The sequence below is a fragment of the Nycticebus coucang genome, chromosome 14 (genome assembly GCF_027406575.1).
Source record: "Nycticebus coucang isolate mNycCou1 chromosome 14, mNycCou1.pri, whole genome shotgun sequence".
NCBI classification, from domain to species: domain Eukaryota; kingdom Metazoa; phylum Chordata; class Mammalia; order Primates; family Lorisidae; genus Nycticebus; species Nycticebus coucang.
This window is the reverse complement of record NC_069793.1, coordinates 11324455-11346702: the sequence shown is the minus strand read 5'-3', so window position 1 is coordinate 11346702 and position 22248 is coordinate 11324455. Positions and strand designations below refer to the sequence as shown.

General features: G+C 55.9%; 1 protein-coding gene across 4 annotated transcripts; it reads right to left on the bottom strand.

Moving 5' to 3' along the window:
- Window positions 1-19721, bottom strand: RAB3IL1 (RAB3A interacting protein like 1). Of its 4 annotated transcripts, none has more exons than XM_053562095.1 (11): window positions 19490-19721; window positions 8518-8749; window positions 7999-8094; window positions 7818-7895; window positions 6941-7159; window positions 6125-6271; window positions 5532-5660; window positions 5319-5431; window positions 3612-3711; window positions 2230-2296; window positions 1-1024 (listed from the first exon to the last, which is right to left on the bottom strand). In XM_053562095.1, the coding sequence occupies exons 1-11, from the start codon at window positions 19639-19641 to the stop codon at window positions 942-944; spliced, it is 1416 nt and encodes a 471-aa protein (XP_053418070.1). In that variant the 5' UTR covers window positions 19642-19721; the 3' UTR covers window positions 1-941. The 4 variants fall into 4 exon arrangements, with proteins under 4 accessions (XP_053418070.1, XP_053418071.1, XP_053418072.1 ...); XM_053562096.1 differs by lacking the exon at window positions 19490-19721 and adding an exon at window positions 16920-17108; XM_053562097.1 differs by lacking the exon at window positions 6125-6271 and having other exon boundaries at window positions 19490-19718.
- Window positions 19722-22248: the final 2527 nt, after the last annotated feature.

Here is a 22248-nt window from a genome sequence, read left to right as displayed (position 1 = left end):
TACCAACAAAGACTTCCTTTATTAAATAAAGATCGTGTTACATTCCATTCAAAGAAGGAAATCCAGACATGGTGAGGGATATGTCCAGGTGGGAGCCCCTAACCCTAGTCCCGAGTGGGCTGTGATGGGCAAGGAAGGGCCTAGGTTCTGCCCACCCCACTCTGGCCCCCTGTGCAAGGGCTCGTTGTCTGCACCCACAGTGGAAAACAGGAACAGGCAACCTGAGGCCCTGTCTGTGTCTTACCAATCCCTCCAGAGGTTTTGAGAGTAGGGCCTTGAGAAGCACAGGGCTAGATCAGAGAGGGAGGGGAGGTGGTGGGGGAGACCTTTATGAAGGGGAACCTGATTCACCTCAGAAGCTCTGGGGCAGTACCCAGCCATGCGCAAATGGAATGGGCAAGCATGTGGAGGCCCCGCCAGTCCTAGCCCTGCTGCCGTGGGCCCTTGGAGGCCACCCAGGAACCAGGTGTGGGACGGCCACAAGGGAAGCTTGTAGCCCAGGCTTGGGAACTGGGGTGGAGGATGCTCTGGAGATCTGGCCACCTCCCGATAATCTCTTTCTGAAGCTACGCCAGCAGTAAGGCAGCTAAAAGCAGCAGCTCTCTGAACCAAGGAAAGGGGTGCTGAGTGCTTCAAGTGTCCTCTTGTAAAGGCCAAGTCTCCCAAGTATGGCTCCAAGCTCCTTAGTCTTTGGTGCTTTCTTGAAATCCTCTTGTTGCAGAACCCAATGGGGAAGAAAGAAGCATCTTCTCATGAAGTCCAGGCCTGGCTATCCCAGGATAGATGTGTGGTCTGGCTCAGCACCGCCTCTATGGGCTGTCCATTTATCCATCCATCTGGCTTCTGGCTCAGGGCTGGCTTCAGGACCCTGTCTTCCTGTCAGCTTGTCCTGGGCAGGTGTTTGCTCCCACTTAGAGCCCCCCTCCAGGCCAGGCCACACCCTAAGCCTCCTGGGGAAAGAAACCAAGTTTGGCCAGTGACATCTCCTTCCTCAGCCTGGTGACTTCCCAGAACATTGGCTCCGCTGCAAGCAGAAAGAGAGTGGACAGCTCAGGGCCAGCTCAGGGTTACCTCAGGCAGATGGCCTGGCCCCTCCCCCTGGCATTGGGCAGGGCACTGGCAAGGTACACTACTAGGGTTCTGACCCCCAGGACAGAAGACCTTGGCCAGTGGCTGGACCTCTCTGAGGTTTCACTGTGGACCTTAGAAACTGATGAGTGCTGAACATGCTGACACCACCCCCGCAGGCTGATGCCGACACGCACATACACACTGCCACACACTCAACCATTCTATCCAGGAGCTACACTCAACAAGTTACAAATGCTTTCAAACCCCATGTCCCTGGGGTGTCACAGGGACCCTGAGCACTGAGTGGAGCCGGTGTCAGTCAAGGCATCTGAGGAGGCAGGTCCTCAAGGCCCATACCCAAGCCTAGCAGGTGTGAACAGCCAGTATGCTCCAGCCTTGGGGACTGGACCTCCAAGATAGAGGACATAGCTCCTTACTCAGAGGTTTAGGCAAAACTAGTTCAGGATATACACTAGGGAACAGAGTTTGGTGGTACAGGGCAGAGGATCTGCCAGATAAGAGCCACAGTGGGAGCAAAGGCCTGGAGGTAGGCAAACCTGTGAACAAGTGACCATTTATGACTTGGCTGAGAGATTCCCCAGTCCCTGCCTATGCTGCTGGCAGACATCACTAATCAATCCTGCTATTATCCTGCTAAGCAACAGGAAGCTCAATGCTTTAACTCTGAACTCCAGGCTCCTATTAGACTAGAGCTGGTCATCCCTGAGGGTGAGGAGACCCAGAGGTGATCATATCAGGAGCAGGAAAAGAGTCACAGGGGAGGCCCCATCATGCAGGGCCTCAAATACCAAGCCAGTAACAGGAATGGTGTCCCTCCAGGTCCTGGAGATTGGGAGAGGTCTCTGGATAGAAGAAAGACCAGGTGGACATAGACCCGGGATTGAAGGTACACGGGGGCTGTCAGACTTGCTGTCCTATAAGGAGGGCCCAGGAGGTTCTGTCTGCAGCTCACCCATAGAACTCAGCACCAGGAGGTCTGTGAGCCCTATCAACCTACAACCTTCCCCCTTGCTTGCCTCAAGGCTGTGGGGCCCCAGCATCTCTCAAGATGCCTAAGAGCCAGGGAGACTCAGAAAGCACTTGCCCTCCCGGCCGCCTCGCATGCCATCCCAACAATGACCACCAGGGGGTGCTCACCGTCCTGCCGCACCAGGCCTTGCTGGATGTAGCGGATGTAGGTGAAGAAGTTGCACACTGCTGTGATCTGTGGACAGCATCAGGCAGGGAGTGAGCTGCCAGTTTCCACACTCAGGGTCCCCCAACCAGACAGTACAGCTCTGAGACCAGAGCAGAAAGCCCCTCAGGTCCCCTTTGTAGCTAGGTAGTGCTGACTCAGACAAGGCTGGGCTTTAAGGTTTTCCTTAATAGCTGCAACAAGACTAACCCTGCTCCTTATAATGACAGCTGCAGCCTTGGCTCAGACCCTATCTTGGGGATGCTCAGACTGTGGAGAGGGCACTGTTTGTGCCCTGCCCAGGGCCCATTCCCCTGGGGCCAGGAATGTTGGCCCCTAATAGCCTTAGGTGACCCCACCTGCACCTCTATTCCCAACCCCCTACAGACCTCAGCCTATGGGGAAGGAATAAGAAAGGCCAGCCCCTTTGCTTCAGGGTGGACCCAACTGGGTGCTGCAGAGCCCTGGGGATCTAGATGGGGTGGAAGCTGGGCTCCTCCCACCCTGCTTCCCCGGCTCTCCTGGGAGTTCTAAGTAACTCAGCCTAAGCCAGGGTAGACGGTGGTTGTTAGCTGTGCCTGCAATAGCCCCTACTGAATGCCCAGTGCTCTGGGGGAGAGGGATGGACACCCACAGGCTGAGGAGGGGAGGCACCAAAGTGCAAAGTGACACAGCATGACATCTCCTATTAGCATGATGACAAGTGGGCAAATAGCACCCTGTTGGGCAGTAGCCTGTCCAGACCTTGACACTTTCCACAGGCATTTAGGTGAGTTATCCCACACTCAAGTGAGAGTGAGTTATCAACATACTGAAGAGAGAGCCTCCTGATGGCTTTGAAGAAGTATGCGGTCCTGCTGTGAGAAGGTCCTATGGCAGGGAACTATGGGAGCCTCTAGAAGCTCAGTGTCCCTAGCCAGTAGCCTGCAAGAAAACAGGGACCTCGGTCCCTCAACCACAAGGAACTAAATTCTGCTGATAGCCATGTGAGCTTGGAAGAGGACCCTGAACTCCAAAAGGAGCACACATAGCCAACGGACACCTTGATTGTAGCCTTAGGAGGCCCTGAGTAGAGGACCAAGTGCCTGACTCCTGACCCAGGGTAACTGGGAAATCACACGTGCGTGTTGTTTTATGCCGGTGTGCTGACAGTGCTTTGTTACACACATACCAATAGCAAACTACCACACTGAGCTTGGCTGTGTGGCCCGAGTCAGCCTCTGCACCTATGAGTCTGTATCCTGCTCTGCAGATTGAGGTAGAGTCCTGTTTGTACGTCTAGGCCCAGAGTCCCAGTCCATGTGGCCTCTAAGAAGCCAAGTGACACTTGTGAAGGATGACTCACCCTGGCCCGAGACGATGGTGAGATGTAGTAGTGGGTCTCAGAGTCCCCAAGCCGGATACGATGGCGGCAGACACGGGCCAGCCCACTCAAGGCACATGTGCTGAGCGGAAACAAAGGCGACTGTGGGACTGGCTGTGGCTCGGCTATCCCATGCATGCGGGTAGGACGCAGCAGCCAGACGGTGCATGGAGGAGAGGCAGGCAGGGGTGGGGGAGGGAGGCCAGGCTGGGCGGTGCCCCGCAGTTTTGGAATAGACCTTTTTTTTTTTTTTTCTAGAGACGGAGTCTCATTTTGTCACCCTCAGTAGAGTGCTGTGGTGTCATAGCTTATAGCAATCTCAAACTCTTGGGCTCAAGCAATTTTCTTGCCTCAGCCTCCGAAGTAGCTGGGACTACAGGTGCCTGCCACAACACATAGCTATTTTTTTAGAGACAGGGTCTCGCTCTTGCTCAGGCTAGTCTTGAACCTGTGAGCTCAAGGAACCCACCTGCCTTGGCCGCCCAGAGCCCTGGGATTATAGGCATGAGCCACTGTACCAGGCTGGGATAGACCTTTAAACAAAACTGGACCCTACCTAGAGGCCCCTGGCCTTGCCCCTTAATGGGCAAAAGAGCTTAGTTAATCTCATTACAAAATTTTACAAAGTATTGTTTACATGTTGGCTACCTCTTGGTAAAATTTTATAATGAATATGTTATAAATAAAGGTATATTTAACCACAAGTTCCCATTTTCCCTAAATATGACAAGTTTTGATGCACCCTATAGTTAGAGAGAATCCCAAGTAAAAGAAGGTTAAAAAAGCTCCTTGATTACAGGACTTATCAGAGCATTTGTTGCCTCCCAATTCACTGTGACTCTCTGAATGGACCAGAGAGCCCTCTTTCTAGGGTGCATCTATTGATGGCTTATGGAGCACTGACTGAGCTGGGTGAAGCCCAAACCAGTAAAGCATCTCTATTATCTGTCCCCCAACACCCTCAGCCATCCCAGCCCCAACTACTTGCCCACTCACTGCTCTTCCCACTGCCCCAGTGGTGTTCTGTTAATAATCCTTCTTCTCATACCTTCACTGATTCTGTTCCCTCTGCCTCAGAAGTCCTTCCCTACTTGGAAGATTGCTATTCATCCATCAATACCTGGCTCAAATGTTCCCTTCCCATGACAAGGCTCCCAACATGGCACCAGCCCTCCCTGGCCAGATCTTGGGCTGCCAGGAAGAAATCCTCCCCAATCTCTGTCCCATGCTCCACTCTGGCTATTTTGTTCTCCCGCTCAATGCTCGCTGAGCAGCAGGAAGACCACTGCCAGGGCTGTTGGGTTATTTACTGGCAGGATGCAGAGCCAGCAACTGATAATCACTTTCAGAGAGGGGTAAGGGAGGGAGCACATGTCAGGCCAGCCAATGAGAGGGAAACCTCAAGTCCCAGCCTCCCTGGAGAGCCTGGGCATCCACAAGAATTCTTCTAAAAATGCCTCCTTGCCAGCATGGGGGAAGCAACTGGGCTCCTGCCCACTCCTTCGGTGCAGCCCAAGGATTAGCAGGGCTTTCCCAGGTAGACACAGCAGGTTAAGGCGCTAAGCTTACTTGGCACTCGTGGGCAATGCCTGTGGCTCAAAGGACTAGGGCGCCGGCCCCATATGCAGGAGGTGGTGGGTTCAAACCCAGCCCTGGCCAAAAACCGCAAAAAAAAAAAAAAAAGCTTACTTGGCACTGCCACAGTCAACCTCGGCCACTTTCACAGTGGGCAGTGTCTGTGAAGCCACGGGCTCGATGGTGAGTGTGTTGTCCTCCACAGCAGCTCGTACCAATGCGGAGAGCTATGGCAGATCAGGGCGGCAGGTGGGGTGGTGAGGGGCTGCTCCCCAGTTGGGTGGAGGGGCTGGGTCCCCCAGCTGGCCACCCTGCACCACGCATTACCTCTTGCATTGTGAAATCCAGGCAAGGTCCCACGTCCTCCCGGTATACCCTTTCTAGGAAGGGACAGGTCTTATCCAGGGTGGGTGATTCCCTCCAGGCCTGGAACTCGGCAAACAGGGTTGTGTCCACCTGTAGAGGAAGGTGAGCCAGGATGGGGGCATTCAAGGCACTGAGTTGAAACAGGAAAGCCAGGGAGATGGTGTCATAGCTGTCTGTCCCCAGTAGCTGTGTGGACAGGCTCCATGGGAGGATGCCCTCGTGCCCTTTGCACCAAAGTGTTTAAAACTCAAAGTTCCATTCCCAAATGTGTTTTAAGTTTCTTGGTGCTACAAGGTTACAGACTCAGGTCCAGGGCCTCATCCTAAAGAGCCTCGCTGCCTCCCTGAGGAGGAAAAGTGGAAGAGTGTGCAGCTACAGGAAGCACACACAGGTACATGCACTTGGGAGGGGACACACAGGCTGCTGGACTGCCCAGCTGCTCCCCCCGGGAGACAATCAGTCAATTGGTCAGTTGCTGGCCTGCCCTGGGCCAGCACATGCAGAGTGAGGGAGGATGGCAGGGGAAAGGGGTTGCTGCTTCTTGAAGCCATTACCTGTCGGGAAAAGGAGAGAGAGGGAGCAGAGGAGGGGGCCGAGGGTGGCTGCCCAGGCAGGAGCTGCCAGGCTGGCTCGTAGGTGAGATGAACTGCCTTGCTGGGGACCACGCAGAGAAGCAGAGAGAGCAGAGGGGCCAGCCCGGGCTGGGCGAGCAGGCCAGATAGACAGACAGACAAGTGCAAAAGACAGAAAAGAGGAAGAAGGAGAGGTCAGTATCCAGTCGGAAGCTCAGAGCCTCCGAAGGCTAATGAGGGCCTGTGCCCTGGAAGCTCTGGAGAGAGAGACAGGGAGCGGGACAGAGCTGGGTAGGCAGGCACCAGAGACCTCTCAAAAGGCCATAATTGCCTTGGCACCAAAGTCAGAAGGTGCTGAGGACTCGAGTACAGGACTGTCACATAGTGGTCCTTAAGGCTGTGGCTACACAGGGCCCAGTTGGCCTCTCCTAGAGGCCCAGAGACCCCACCAGCCTCTTCAGACCAAGGGAGTATGTGTCTCTGCAGCAGCCCTCCGAGAGCATACCCTCAGGGCCAAAGCCAGCCTTAGGTGCAGAGACCACAACCTACGGCTGGAGTCAGCAGGTGGAGAGCGGATTACCAGTGCTTTCCCAGACTACACCCTGGGGGCTGAGGGCCAAGAGCCTCATCCCCAGGAGGCTGAACAGAAAGAACCTGCACAGCACTCACAGCCCAGGGGACAATGAGGGACAGAGAGGGGCAGGGCAACATTCAGGCTGGTCCTCACTGGGCTCTGCCCCTGCTGATGGTGGCACTGTCTCCTCTTCCCTGTGCCCCCTGGCTGCCTGCTGCCCTCACCTCTTTGCCCTCCCTGTCTGGGGTGAGGGTGTGCCCTGCAGCAGGGCACAAAGCAGGGCACAGGGTGCTGCTGGTACTCTTATGGCGCGAGTGGCCCTTTCGGGGCCCGGCCTTGGTGGGGCTCAGCAGCTGTGGGTGGAGTTCACGGTTGGGAGAGGCTGGTGTGGACGTGATGACCAGTGTCTTCAAGGCAGTCACCTCCGCCTGCAGCATGTCGATCTGAATGGGATGGGATGGCCGTCAACCCCAGGCTTGATGCCACCCTGGCTAATACTGCCTATCAGTCCAGCTCAGGACAGCCTGTCCCCGGTAGTGACCAACACTTAACCACCCACATGTCACCCTTGGTAGAACCTTTGAGGAGGGGACCCAGACACCCAGTTTACACAGGGAAATTGAGGCTCAAAGAGGAGACATGGCCTTCCCAAGGTCACACTGAATAGGAGTGTCAGAAACAAGGGTCTGGGAGTTGGCTGGGCTTCCCAGTGAGTCTCAGGGCTTCCAGGAGCCACTGATGGCTCAGGCCTCACATTTTACAGATGGGCAACCGGGCTCAGAGAGTGGAAGCTACTTGCCCAGGCACACACAGCCAGACTGAGTGAGGTTTCTACTCTCTAAATGGGGGCTGGGAGGAGAAAGAAGAAACTGCAACAACCACAGGATCTCCCAGCCCCTGGAAGTCCTCAGAAACATCTCCGTGGTGCAGCAGAATCACCAGTGGAGTCCTGGTGGGTTGTGATCTCAGATATCACCCTGTCCTCCGAGAACCAGGGTTTGTCTATACTTGCCAGCCTCAGCAGCTGAGTAAGGGTAGGGAAGGCCAGTGCTCACAAGGCCAGAGGCAAGGCCAGCCTGGGCAGATGGAGATGGGCCTCACCTTGCCTCGAGCCTCCTTCAGCTGCTTCTCTGATGCTGCCTGCTTCATGTTGGCTTCTCGAACCATCTTGTGGGCCTCCTGGGAAGAGGGAAGCCCCTATGTGAGTGACTGGAATGGATGTCTGGGTAACCCACCCCTAGGCCATCTCCCTCCCCCTGACCACGACCACTGGCTGGTGCACCTCAAACAGGCTGGCGGTCAGCTCCTCCAGTTCCTGCTCCAGCTGCTCCCGCACCTTAGACAGACGCTCACATTCCTCGTCCTTCAGCTTTAGCTCCTGGGGGCCCAGAGGCAGGGGCTGTGAGCACCTTGAGGGGCTGCCCAGGGCCAGCACGGGGAGACCCGGCCCACCTAACCAGGCTCCATCCCCCCGTCATCTTGCATTGGGCTCTGGGCCCCAACCTTGCTTCCTCTCTGGGGCCTGCCAGTCAGTGATGTCTTTTCTGTTCAGTCCACAGCGTGAGGGGCAGCCCCACCTGCTAGTTCATGAGACTTGCAGCAGGTTTCAGGTTAAGTCAAGACTTGAGGACATCAGGGTACTTCCCAGGTACCCAGCCTGGGCCTGGCATGAAGTTGGCCTTGGTGAGTGCACAGTCTCGCTCCCTTTGGCATATCCTCGGGTATTCAAAGGGTGGCTGCCCATGGCTTTCCCAGGCTGACTCCCACTCCCAAAGCCCCTCCATCTGCCCCCAGGCCCCACCTTCTGTGCTTTGTGCAGCTCCTCCTTCAGGAACTCCGAGCCCTTCTCACGGATCTCCATGGAAGAGCTGCGCAGGCGTGACACATCCAGCGGGGCAGCGACAGGGCCCTCCTTAACTGGGGCCTCCTCCCCTGCACAGGCCTCCACCAGGGCTCCTGGGGACTCCCTGGGCCCTTTGCAGGGGCCTACGTTCTTCCAGGGCACCGGGAGGCCCTGGTCCGGCTGGGGTGGCCTAGAGACCAATAAGGGCATCAGCTGGCACAGAGTGGGGTCCTGAGATCTGGAGAGCTGAGCCCAGAGGCGGACCCGGGGCAATGCACCCGCCACTGGGCCCTCAGTCTCTCCTTCTGAAAATGAGGACACTGCTAGCTATCACCAGCATTGTCACAAGGACAAATAACCAAGCACAAGGTCTCTTAGGGGCAAGGACAAGGCTCATTCCTCTGTCAACCAGTCCCTTCCACCCAATAGGTGGCACACAGTAGGTGTTCAGCACACAGCAGATGGTCAACACACAGCTCAGTTCTGTCTGTAAATGACTGCAAATGAACCAGGGTGGGATAATAGGAACAGGTTCCAATGACCCTACCTCGCTCCACATCAGCGAGGGACTGTGTGTAAAACTTTGGCTCCCAGGTGGCACTTAAGCTGCCTTCACTGACATGGTTAATGCCAATTCTCCTTTGGGATGGACTAGAGAGGAAAGACCATGGCAGGCAGGGCTGAGGCAGGAAGACGCTACCAATAGCCTGGGCAAGGCGGGCCTGCTTCCTGCCCTCTCTGGGCTCTGTGGAGAACAGTTCTAGCTCTCCCTGGCCTGTCTGGTGACCTCAAGCAGATACCAGCTTCCCTGGGCCTGGGGACCCACCCGTCCCTGACAGAGAAGACCCTGGAAGCAACGTAGGGCCTTTGCTCTCACCCCTCCCCCAGCCACATTCCCCCTTGGAAGTGGACCCAGGAGAGGGAAGGGGGCAGGGCTCAGCCAGTGGTGGTTTGTGCCAAGACAGCACCTCTGGACTCGCTCACTCAGCAAAAGCTGGAGGCTCCTGAGCCAGCAGCTTCTCAGCCACAGCGGCTGGACTGGGGGGTGGGGGGGGGCTGGACGCTGATATCTGTGAGGGAAGTGGGGGGAGGGGGCTGAGAGAGGCCCACACAGGATGGGGGAAAACAAAGCTAAGGAGATTGCACAGGATGGGGGAAGACAAAGCCAAAGAGATCATGGGACTCAGGATAGCAGTGGGGCGTGGAGAGGCAGGCAGAGTCAAGTCTGTGGACTGGTCCCACTCCCTGTCCTCGGGATTTCAGAAAGGTCACCAAGCAGAGCCCTAGCTTGTTTCCCCCTTGGTTACACAAAGGAACAGCACCCAGAGACCCCAGCATGGTGCCCACTCCTAACCCCTCATACGGCCCTGTCCAGTGACCTAGCCCAGCATGTCCTCTGCTCTGGAGCTGGCCCAGAGTGTGGCCTCAGACTCCCCAAGATGGTCTTGCCTGGAAAAGGCTGGGGCCTTGCTGATTAAGGGGGAACACACATCCCTCCCTCCATCAGCAGGTGTATGTGGTGAGGGCTCTCCCTAATGCCCTTGTTGGAGAAGGGCTCTTGTTGGCAAGGGGTTCCTGAGGCTTGAGGGGCTGTGGCAGCCCCTCCTCTCCCTAGCAGTGCTATGGCAGGTCTGCCACAGGCTGGGGTCTGCAGCCAGAAGATTCACACTGTCCCAGACTCTACACAGAGTGCTCCAGCCACATCATCTCATCTCCAAACTCAGTCCAAAGCCCTCGTGATACCGTCCCCATTCTACAGATGAGGAGATGGAGGCTCAGTGAGAGAAGAGACTCGCCAGGGTCACGTGGTTGATCAGTGGCAGTGCTGGGACAGGTGGTCGGGTCTTTAGCCCAGGCTCAGTGCCCTCCAGCCACGGGAGGAAGATAGTGGCGTGGGAGTGAGTATTAGAATCAGCTCATCAGCCTTGTGCTCAGGGCTGCTGGGTCCAGGGGCTTGGAGGCTCCTCTTTAGCTGCAGCAGGGAAACCTGACCCAATTCCAGCCCAGACTGGCTTCTCAGACTCTGCTCAGGCCCAGAAACTACCTTTCCAGGAGGAAGGGGTTAGACTGTAGCCAAGAGCGTGGGCTAGCGTTTGGCCAGCTAGGGCTCATGCCAGGCTCTGACCTGGTGTATGCAAGTCCACGTTACTAAAACCCTCTGCATCTGATTCTGTGCCTGTAGGGTTAAAATCCTGTAGAAAGTGCTCTAAGAATCAAATAGAAGTCACTGGATAAAGTGTTCAATCCATAACCACATTTGGCTGAGACACCCATATGCTGGCCCAAGCTCCTCGTCCTGCAGCCCCATTTCCATAGGTGGGACAGATGTGACCACAGTCACTTGGGCTTGGCTGGCAGCAGATCCCACCGTGAGAAGTACCCACTGTAATAGAATGAGCATGAACTACAGGTTTAAGGCAAGGGATGACCCACAGGCCAGTACAGGACATAGGGCAGGATCCCAGGTCTCTGACACCCAGCCCTAATGCCTCTCCCATGCTTAGGACGACCCCTGCAATACCTATGCTCCAATCCGCCAGCCCCACGACCCATGGGCTTTATCCACCACTGTGGTCAGAGCCTCTGCCCACAGTGAAAGACTCTAACGCTCCTGCTTGTCCCAATGGCATGGGCTAGAGGTATGGCTGGACAGTCCCTACCATTTTCCCAACAAGTGCTCACTTCAGCCCACGGCTGGGGACTGAGGCCCAATTTTGCAGCCAGAGGAAATGGTGCTCCAGGAGGCCTGAGATACAGTCTCCATGACATCCTTCTCACCCTGCCCCTCAGTGGAAAAGCCCAAAGCCAAGTCCTACTGGCTGAAGTGTGGGAACAGCAGGACCACCCAGTAGCCACCAACTCCCCAGTGCCTGGGCCAAGAGTGGCAGGAGCAGGAGGGGAATAAGCCCCCTCCCCACCTCACACTTGTACGTTTCTGCCCCGTACACTTCCAGGCTCTGATGCTGTCTCCTGAGACTCAGAAATTTCAGAGAAACGAAGGATCCTGGACCTCTTGGGAACAGCCCAAACAGGAACTTCAGCCTCCCAGACTAGAAGCCCAAAACCCTGAGCATGAATACCTGAGGTGATGGGGACTCTGTCGTCAGGAGAGCCAGACTAGCTCTCAAGTTCTCCTGCCTGACATCTCTCCCTTCCTCTAGCCAGAACCATGCTCTCTACTCAAACCTCTATATGCCCCATGCCCTGTAGAAATAGCATCCAGCAGCTAGCATAAGCTGCAGATGCCCCTGGGAAGGGGCTTGCTGAGGATGGGAGAAGCAAGGTCAAGGTCAGAGGTAGAGGGAGCAGCCAACATCCCCATCCTGAAGCCATGCCAGCCTCCACTGCCTAGAGCCCTGGGCAGTTCATGCAGGAAAGGCCCCACTGGGTCACTTCCCCAGGAAACACACGACAGGGGAAAACGCAGTAACCACTGCCCTCAACCCCAGCAGGCCAGCAGGGCTCCTGTCCCTATCTACAAAGCCCTCAGTCACTCATTAAGTCCCCTGGGACAGGAGAAACTAGCTAGGGGCCGTTCCTAGGGCCTGCAGGGTACAGATGCGGTCTTGAGTGGCTCTTTGAGGGTTCCAGCCCTTCCCAGACCCACCCGCCCACGATTAATGCCCATGATGACCCTGTTCAATCATCTCCCGGAGTTAAAGGCTGGTGTGTTGGTGGGCACAATGGGGTCAATTAAGTAAGCGGGGAGAGGGAGAGTGAGGGAAGCTCTGAAGCTGGAGGAAGGAGTAGCAGGGAGGGTACACTGCCAGGGCCCCAGGCCCAAGCTCCAGGGGGCAGTGTCATGGCACAGTCTGACTCACTCAGACTGTTCAGCAAGGCCCTGAGGGCACTGAGGCTGGCAGCCATGTGGCTTATATCCAGGGACCAAGGGGTCCCCGGAGAGGTTCGTGTGTTGGCTCTAGGACCAACCTGCAAGCCTAGCAAGGCTCAGCCTATAGACAGGGGCCAAGGCTTTGGCCTCAAACCCACGAGCACAGGCAGTGCCTGTGGCTCAGTGGGTAGGGAGCCGGCCCCATATACCAAGGGTGGCGGGTTCGAACCGGCCCCGGCCAAACTGCAAAAAAAAAAATAGCCAGGTGTTGTGGCAGGCGCCTGTAGTCTCAGCTACTCGGAAGGCTGAGGCAAAAGAATCACCTAAGCCCAGGAGTTGGAGGTTGCTGTGAGCTGTGACAGTATAGCATTCTACTGGGCGCGATAAAATGAGACTCTGTCTCAAAACAAACAACCCACAAGCATGTTGGGTTCCCAAGGTCTTGGCCCTCTCCACATCAGCCCATCACTGCTGGCAGGCTCATGAAGACACTTCTAGGAGATACTCCCCAGCCCAAGAAGAGGCCCCCAAGGTTCAGAGAGGGATGGCGACTGGCTAGAACACACAGCAAAGAAGTGGTAGGATAGGAACTAAACCCAGAGAGCAGACACAGTGTGGCACGTAACCTCTGGCCCAGAGATGAATGAAGGTTTCAGGGAAGCAAGGCAAGACACAGACAAGGTCTGAGGAAGTTTAAGACAGCAGTAGTGGTGGTGGTGGTGATGCTGGAGGTGACACCGAGCACTGCTATCCAAGCCAGGCAGAACCCGGGCTAGCAGGGAACCCTCAGAGGACACAGACACCAGAGGGGAAGTCATGGGAGCACCGGCTGATGATGAAGAGCAGAAAAAAGTAATTACAGCAATGAACTAATTAAGCTAATTAAAAACCAGAGAAAAGATGAATGAGGAGAATAGCGGTAACAGAATGAGGAACTGGGAGTGGGTCTTTCAGGGACGGGAAAGGGGGGTGGCTGAGGCGTTTGGGAAGTGGCATGTCCTGTAGGCAGGAGGAGGTGACAGCTGTTGGGAGGCACCAGCTGGTGGGGGGCAGGGGCAAGCAGCCACAGCCTGGCCCAGGGGCTGAGAGAGGGCCCAGGGCCCAGAGAGCAGAAGTGCAAAGTGCCTAAGAGGGGGGTGGGGGATGAGAGATAGGGGGTGGTGGGGTGGGGCTGTCTTGAGTCTCCCTGAGCTTAGGGCTGGAGTTGGGCCACATTCCTAGCTCTAGGCCAGGAGGGGCAAAGGGACAGGTGGGAGATAGAGTGGGCCTGGACCACTTTGGGAAGGGAAGCAGGTGCAGGGGTGGGGCAGCAGGTCCTGGTAGATCTGCAAGAGGGAGAGGAGGTCAGGAGCAGCCTCAGGGCCAGGCCAGCCCTTCCTGCCATAGCCTGGAGCACAATCTCTGAAGAGAATCTAGCCCTGTCTCTCCCCAGGGAACAGCACAAAGCCTGGGAGAGTGGGGGATCTCCACTCCTCAGCTGGTACGCTACAAGCCTAATACCTGCCTGCGGCGTCCCTGCACATTCAGTCAAGAAGAACTGACCTCAGACATCCAACATGTATAGTGAGCTCCTATCATGTGCCAGGCACCCCACTTTTCCTGATCTATCCAGTCTGTAAGACAAGGTGGCTTCCAGCAGTAGTATCACCATCACAAAGTCCCCTTCATATCATATTCCATTTTGTTTTGCACCTCCCTCTCCCCACCTCACTTTCCAAGGCCTAGTGGACACAAATCCTGTGCAAATTCCCTGTGACTCTGCTAGTAAAAAAAAAAAAAAAAAAATCCTGTGCAAAGGCTGGGAGCGTCTAGGACAAGCAGGGCTCTAATGAAGGTCTGTGCTCTACACATAAATGTGGTGATTAAGGAACAGCAGAAAAGATCTCTTTACCTGTGAAGCGGATAGGGTAGGTAGATCATGGAGCACTTCCAGAGGGCAGCAACCCTTTCCCAGTGAGGACTACCTGCCTGACTCTGGAGGCCTCAGGCCATATTTCAGACTTTGCAGGCAGAAGCTCACAGATCCACACCTTTTAGGGTAGCCAAGGCCCAGAGCAGTTAAATGACTTGCTCCAGATCACATAGCCAGCCAGTCGATCAATGGCACCTGCAGCCCTGGAGCACACAGCATCCTGCCTACTGCAAAGACACAGTCCCCAATCCTTGGGAAGCTAGGGTGGTCTCATGTCATTCCTAGGCAGGCCATCAGAGCCTGGCCTTCCCTAGAGATAGGTATGCTTAGCACCATCAGACAGGAAGGGAAACTGAGACCAAGGGACTGCACCAATGTCACGTGGGAACCCAAACTCTATCTGGCCTCCGCTGACCAAGTCCCAAGTGCCCCGCACTGTGTTAGATGCAGAAGTACCCCTGATGCCATCCTCACCCCATCCCCTTGGAGCAGGATTGGCACCCAAAACTACAGACATGTAAAACTCCGGGAAGGGGAGGGAGCAGCCCAGTTTGGAGTATGGGAGTGGGGGGAGGCTTAAACTCAGACTGGAGCTGCCTCTGGCTTCAGTGTTCAGGGCCCATACTCAGGAGTCCCAAGAAAAGACGGTCCACCAGAGCCCCTGCAAAGTTCAGCCACTGCTGCCCACCCCAGGGGAGAGCAGCCTGGGACCAGGGCCAGAGCCAGGGCCAGGATCTGTCTCATAACAAAGCACAGCCACCCAAGAGAGAGATCTCAGTTCTATTTACAGGTGAGAAAACCAAGCCCTAGAAATATCAATGGGTTGGTTAGTTGGGGTCATCGACTCCTAATCCTAGACTCCTCCTAGTCTCTAAGTACATACCTGCCCAGAGCTATCACAAGCACAAGCAGCTTGCTCAGAGTTATCCCTCCTAACTACTGCTGGGATCTGGGTGAGCTAGTACCTAGGACACCAGGCTCCCCAGTGGGTGCTTGGCCCTTGGTCCCTAAATCCCTGACTCCACATCCAAAGGAGAAGTTAATAAAAATGCAATACACAGGGTAACCCCACAGATGCCCAGCTCCTCACTGCCTCTCATCCTTTCCATATGTATTTCTGAAGTACCTACTGTATGCTTGGCATCCAGCTCGGCCCTGGGGGATCCCAAGGTACACATGGGAAGTGAGCCATACTGACAGTTATATGGGGTCAGCTTGGCAGCCAGGGTCATCTAGAAGGGTCCTGGGCATATGGCAGGGGGCTGGACTGGGGGCCTTGCCCAGGACCTTTACTTCTTTGACTCTTTCCTTGAAGTGGGCATCTATCCACTGGTGGCTCCCAGCATAGCCTGGCCCTGGTCTGGATGCCTCCAGGGAAGGACACTCTTTGGGCTGGGATCACTCCCACCCCACAAACCACTTATTCGCCTAGAGGCGCAGAGGAGGGAGGCCAAACTCTCAAGGTCACACAGCAACTCAGTGGCTGTGTTTTGCCTCTGTCCACCCAACACAGGGGATCACAAGCTTCCTGCAGACCAAGCTGCTCCTCAAACACATTTAACACCACTCCCACCCCAGGATTGCCCTCAGCCTCTCCAGAAAGCACAAACCCACCACAGCCACTTTCTCCCTAAGCCCAGCCTCCTTCCCCAGGGCATAAGGCCAACAAATACATGATCCACTTCCACTCTCTCCTTTAGAGCCTCAAGCCACACCATACCTCACCCCTCCCAGAAGTCCACCCTCCCAGAGCCCCTGGTGGGAGTGATACCTCACTCTACCCCTAGCATCTGGGCTCTAGCTTTGCTAGGTGCTGGGGGGTAAGATGCATCCAGTCTGCTTCCCAGCTGTGGCTGGGAAGTAGTTGGGTCCTGGGACTACCCATTTGGCCCAGTTCTTTACAGGAATACCCCCACATGCACTCTGGCCACATTTCCTCCAGGACCTGGTCCTTCCAGCCTATGGGGAAGAGGAGCATCTAAATCAACATCACTGAAAGACCACAACCTTTCTGCACATACAGGGCAGGGGTCCCACATCAGACTGGCCAGGAACTGGAATCACCTCTGAGAACCAATAGTCTGAGTAGATACGTGTCCTGGGGCCCCAAACCCAGGACCCAGAGTCAATGCTAACCCCCTTCCAAGATGCACAGAGGTCCCACCCAGACCCCAGAACCCCCACAAGGAGGTTCTGCCAACGACTTGGAAGCGACCTTGGCAGTGACCCAGCTCCCTTTCCCAGTTGTTCTTCCTTTCCAAAACTTCATCCAGCTGGGGCGGGGTTCCCTCCTCCAGATGCGTGCCCCAGATTTAAATTGTAGTACTCCCCAGCCCCAAACACACTCTTCTCACTAGCGCTACTTACTGATGAGCTAGGAGGAGTTGGCGCTGTCACAGCGGGCGGTCGGCCGCTGCTTTCACACTCCCGGCCCCAGGACAGACCCGCCGCCCGCCCCCGGCCCCCGCCGCGAGGGTCCTTCCACGTGTCCGGCTAGCCTGCGCACTCAGCCGCACGCAGGGTTGGGTGCGGACCCGGCGGGGATCCTCATGCTCCCGCCCCGGGAGGCAGCGCGGCCCAAACCCGGCGCGGGGCTGCGAGCGCGTGCGGACCTACCCGCTCCACATCCCGTCGCCTCGGGGCGCCCGGGCGTCGGTTCCCCGCGCCGCCGCCGCGTCCCCCTCTGTCTGCGACTCCGCCCCAGGCCGGCGGGCTGCCCTGCCGCCTGTCAATCCAGCCAGCGGTCAGTCTGTCAGTCTGTGCCGCTCGGGCCAGCCGGCCCCCAGCCCAGCGCCGACCCGGCCTGTGGCGGGTCACGTGGCCGAGGGGCGGCCCGAGGACACGTGCCCGGCCCCGCCCCTCTGCCGGCCGCACGGGGACAGTGAGACCGCGGAGTAGTGGGAGGAACCCGATCTTCAGCATCCTGCAGCCAGCATGGCTGTCAGACTCTCAACGGAAGCTCTCCCTCCAGTCACTCACTGCCTCACGACATCCTGGGCCACCCCTGCTCAAGAACCTACATTGGCTCCCGGGCTCTCAGCAATCTGATTCACACACGGATCGTTACTCAGGCCAGCTGACACCCTCCCATCCCCTCGCCTGGCCCTCAGGTCATGTGTCCCTTCCCTGGGCTCTGGGCTTTGTGCCTACCCCTCGCAATGTCCTGCCTGCTGGAGGTGGGGGATGGGAGCAGACCCCAAAACAAGTTTTCTGAGTCCTGCTTGCTGAGTCTTTGTTGAGTCCTGCAGCTTATCCCCAGGGAGTAGCCACCTTGGAATCAATTCTCTGCACTCAGTCTCCTGCCTGTGAACATACTCTGCCCAACCCTTACTTTCACCCACTATCTTTACTCTGGAGAATACACCCTACCCCCAACACACATTCACAGATCTGTCTGGTCCCCCGTCCTCTGTAAAACCTTTCCCTGAATCCCAGACTTCTAGTCTATCTGTCTCTCAGTCTCTCTGTCCCACCTATCATCAGCATTGACCTGAGCCTGGGTCCAAGGACTGCATAACCCTCTTCCCTCTGGGGCCCATGGCTCCCTCTGTGTGTCTGCAGGACTGGGGGTATGGTATTTCCTCTTCCAGATGCCACCAAAACTCAGCACTACTCTTCCAGACTCACCAGTTCTGGGGCCCCAGGCTTGAGTTTGTCAGATGTTTAGGTGAGGACACATTTCATTCATTCATTCATTCATTCACTCATTCTTTCATTAAGCTGCCCCATCTGAGCAGAAAACTATGGGCCATGCAAAGGCTGGTGACCCAAAGGGAAAGTGCACAGAAAAGCTCTGCCCTCCTGGGGCCCCAGCATGGTGGGGGATGGAGGATGGGGCACATACTCTCAAGGACCTTTACTTCCAGAGCCACTGTCTGCCTATGGCACACCTTGCCAAGTAAATGATGTCTCTGTTCAAAATAGAATGAGGTGCTCCTTTTCCCAGGTGGGCACAATTCACACCAAAGTATAGGACTTGGTGAGTGAAGGCCAGGCTGGGTTTCATGCCACGCTACTTCCCTTGTGTAGTGAAAAACCTGAATAGCCCTCCATGGTATCCCTTCCAACTTTCCAGAATCATTCAGCACAGGCCTCCCCTGTCCATGACTAAGGCCTCCAGAGGGTGGGAACCAGCTCCTTCTTAGAGCTGCGTTCCTCCACCCACCTCAGCCCAGCTCAGGGTCTAGCCCACCCAAAGCAGATGTCAACATACTATGTTTATTGACTCGAATTATTTACCAAGCAAATCTCGAGTAATTGCTGTCTTCCTGCCTTTTGTTCTGTTGACCATTTAGGGAAAGGAAAAGATGACAAAAAAGGAGTCACGGACAGGGCCTTTGCCCTCTAAGTCTTCATAAGCCCAAAGAGGAGATAAGTTGTAGTAATCCAGACAAGTGGGAGATAAAGGGTGGAGTGGGTGTCAACGCAGGGCTGTGGCCCCTGAGGAAGAGTCCTCAGCCTGGAGGGCTGGTAGACTGGGGAGGCCCTGGAGTGAGGCCTCAAGGAGAGTGTGTAATCCACGTATCAAGATACCATGGCCTCCCAGACCTCATTGCCTCCTCCCAGAAGCACCGCCAACCCTGCTCCATAGCAGAAAAGGATGCATCATATCATACAGCCAGGGAAAGTAGGGGTGAGTCCCCAACACTAGTTTTCCAAAGACTACCCAGAAAGCAGAGGGCTTGCTGGAAGTTGCAGCTGTGTGCAGTTGTGTTACTGAGCACCTACTAGGTGCCTGACCCAACAGCTGGGGGAGAAAACAGGTTCCTCTGCCCACAAGCCACTGCCCTTCCCAACCTTCCCTTTCTCTGTCCCCTCCTGCCATCTCCTCTCCAACCTGGAATCCTGGACCACAGATCCTTGACACATGTGGAGCTGAAGACAGTCAGCCTGGATGACCCAGGCCCTGATTCTGAACTTAAGTCTGTCTTCAGCTAACTGTGTGATCCAGGATAACTGTCTTGCCCTCTCTGAGCTGGTGGTCTCCACCTCTGTACAATCACCAAATTGGACAAAACAATTAGAGCCACCCCCTGGTATTGAACTTGTAGGAGGCTCTGGAAATTCCTCTTAGTTCCATGCCAGTCCCTGTCCAGAGACTGGCTTCTCACACCCATCCCCAACCCCGTGTCCCTGCAGAGTGGCAAGATTGCCCCTCCCCTCAAGGCCCCAAATTCCTGGCTTACCTGTCTGTGCCCCAGGGTTCCTTTCCCAAGTTCCTTTCAAATGCAGGGCACAGGCCTGATGGGGCATAGTGGACAGTCCCTGAGCTCATGGCCAGGAACACTGGGCATGTCCCTCGGGCAGGGCACCTGGTGGGCTCCTCAGAGGTGTCCATGCTTGGGGGACCAGTCCGATGAGGGTCCCTCTGGAGACTGCCAGGAGGGCAGGTAGTAGGAGCCTTCTCCCCACCCCCAGGCTTAGCTAACCTTTGCTATCTCCCAGGAGCAGCTGCTATGAGGGAGGCACCTCCCAGACAGGCCTCTATCCCCTTAAACCCCATAATAATTAACTCCTGTGGCTCATCGGGCAACAGAAGACACAGGGGCCCTCTTTCCCGGGCTCTGGGCCAAGGAAGGTGAGGTATCTCGAGGGGAGGTGGGAGGCCTGAGGCCCTAGGCTTCACCCAGGCCCATGGTGGGGCTGCTTGTCCCCTCCCCAGCAGACCACTGCATTGGAGAGAGCCTGTCCAGCCCCACCCTTTCATAATTGGCTGTGTGGCCTCAGACAGGCCGTTCCCCTGACTACTCCAGACCTTAAAACTTTTAACCACTACCACCAAGGGACAACTCGGTGTGGCAGTTAGGAATATAAGCCCAGGGTCAGACAGGCTGGATTCAATCCCACTTTCAGACTGTGAACCTTTGGGCATGTTAGCCTCTCTGTATCTCAGTTTCTCCCACTGTAAAATGTATTGCCCAGTAGCCACCATTGCCTAGAAATGCCCTGAACCACCCCTCTTCTTTCCATCCACTATCCCTCTTTCTGCAACCTCTACTCCATCCCACCCCTGCTGATAAATCTCTTTTGCCTCCACCCTGTCCTCCAGGAAGCCTCCCTGTGGGTTGCTTTCTTCCTCTGCAGGCACCAGACTGGGGCCCTCAAACAATAAGTCGAGACACATGCCCCAGGGAACTGTCAGGCATTCCCGCAAGAACTGAAGCTGGCCTGCCCTCATCGCCAAACCCTTCTCAGCACCCCCTGGCCTGGCACATGGTCAGCCTCAGTCGACCCCAGGCCACCCTGTCTCATATGGCCTGAATTCTAATCCGAGTTCTGCAATTTCTCCTGGCTGTGTGACCTTGGGCAAGTCACTTAACTGCTCTGGAACTCAGTTTCCTCATCTATTAATGGGAAGAATTCTTCCTGTGAAGTATGACTATCAAAGAAAATAACCTTTGAAGAGTCTGGCACGGTGTAGACTGCGAGTTTCCTATTGCCTTCTCCCTCCACTCCCCTCTTCTTTCCTGTCAACCTCTGAGTCCCTGCTGCCGAGAAGCTGCCAGTTCCTCACACCCCGCCCAGCCCAGTGGACCGGATAACAATATCTCCCACTCGGCTTTGAGCTTCGAAGCTCTCAGCCTAATGTAAACCAGATGTTGGCCTCCCTCTCCTGGCAATGAATTTTCCGTGACCAGCTCCCACCCCCTTCCTGTTTTTACTCCTCTCTGACCCCCCTGCTGAATTCTCCCCTGCTCCCACCTTCCTCTGCCAGGCAACCTCTAGGCCCACCTGGAAACAATTAATGGAAAACAGGATGTGCGAAGAGGGGGGTCTCCCCATCACCCCAGCTTGGCAGGAGGAGAAGGAGCTCAGCCTGGCGGGTGGCAAACTGTGAGCGTTGGTCCCTCTCTGCCAAGCCCCAGCCAGTCTCTCTCTGGGGGAAACTGAGTCAGAATTACTGGGGACCATATAGAGAGATGTGTTACTTTTTGGATATTTAGACACAGCTTGGACTGGATAAAGAGCTGTGAGGACCTTGTCCTTGGCTGTGACTTCTTAGAAAAATCGGAGCCAGAAAAAGCCTGATCCTCTCCTCTTGAGGGCAAGGAAACCGAGGCTTGGAGACACATCTGAGAGGCAGCCAGGTCTGGGTCAGCTTATCAGTAAGAACTGCAGCCTGAAGTCACCTCCCCTACTTGCTATCTCAGTGTCATTCCTGCCTGCCCTCCCCCCTGCCACAGAGCCCAGTCACAAGGGAGATTCACAAGGCCACCACCTTCAGCCACAGGCTGGCTACACACACCTGGCTGGGCAACCTCAGGGGCAGCTAGTCTTCCCCTGCAGGGACCTGGCACTCTGCAGGGGACCTTGTGTAGGTCCCAGGAAGGCTGTGTGGTGGTGGTGGTGGGGGGGGTGTCTTCCTTTGTCCCCTCAATCCTTTGAACCCCTTCAAGGTAGCCAGGGCTGGCCCTCAGAGTGAGGACTCCCCCATTTCCATGAAAACAACAGCCCAAGGGCTCCTGAAAGCAGGCTCCTCCCTCCTCCAGCTGCTCAGAGTGTTTGGACAACTGGATGGAATGTTTTGCAGCCAGAGTCCTCCCTGGTTCCCTGAGCTCAGATTTCAGGAGGGAGGGAGAAGAGGATGCTGGCGTTGGCTCCGGGGACAGGGAAAGAGACAGGAAAGAGACATGAGAGGTCAAGCTGGGCTTGAAGGCTCCCTGCCCTCCCCCGGATCTGACTTAGACCTGGCCCAGGCCCCTCGAGGAAGGGCAGGACAGAGGGTGTGGAGACCGTTCAGTGGTGTCAGAGATGTGGTCAGGCCAACCTGGTGAAATCAGGTCCTGGAGGACAGTCTGGCTCTGGGAAGAGATGAGCCCAGGACAGCACTTTGAGAACACAAAGATCCCCTGAGTGTGCTCTTTCCCCTTTTATAGATGGGGCAATTTGGGTACAGAGGGGCACTTGCCCCAGGTGGCACAGCATGCTGGGTGTAGAGCTGGGC

Coding starts and splice junctions, on each gene's coding strand:
- RAB3IL1 (XM_053562095.1), bottom strand. CDS start 19,641: ATGGACACCTCTGAGGAGCCCACCAGGTGCCCTGCCCGAGGGACATGC. Junction 7,896..7,998: donor TGACCGCCAGCCTGTTTGAG/GTGCACCAGCCA, acceptor CCCTCTTCCCAG/GAGGCCCACAAGATGGTTCG. Junction 7,160..7,817: donor TGAAGGAGGCTCGAGGCAAG/GTGAGGCCCATC, acceptor CATCCCATTCAG/ATCGACATGCTGCAGGCGGA.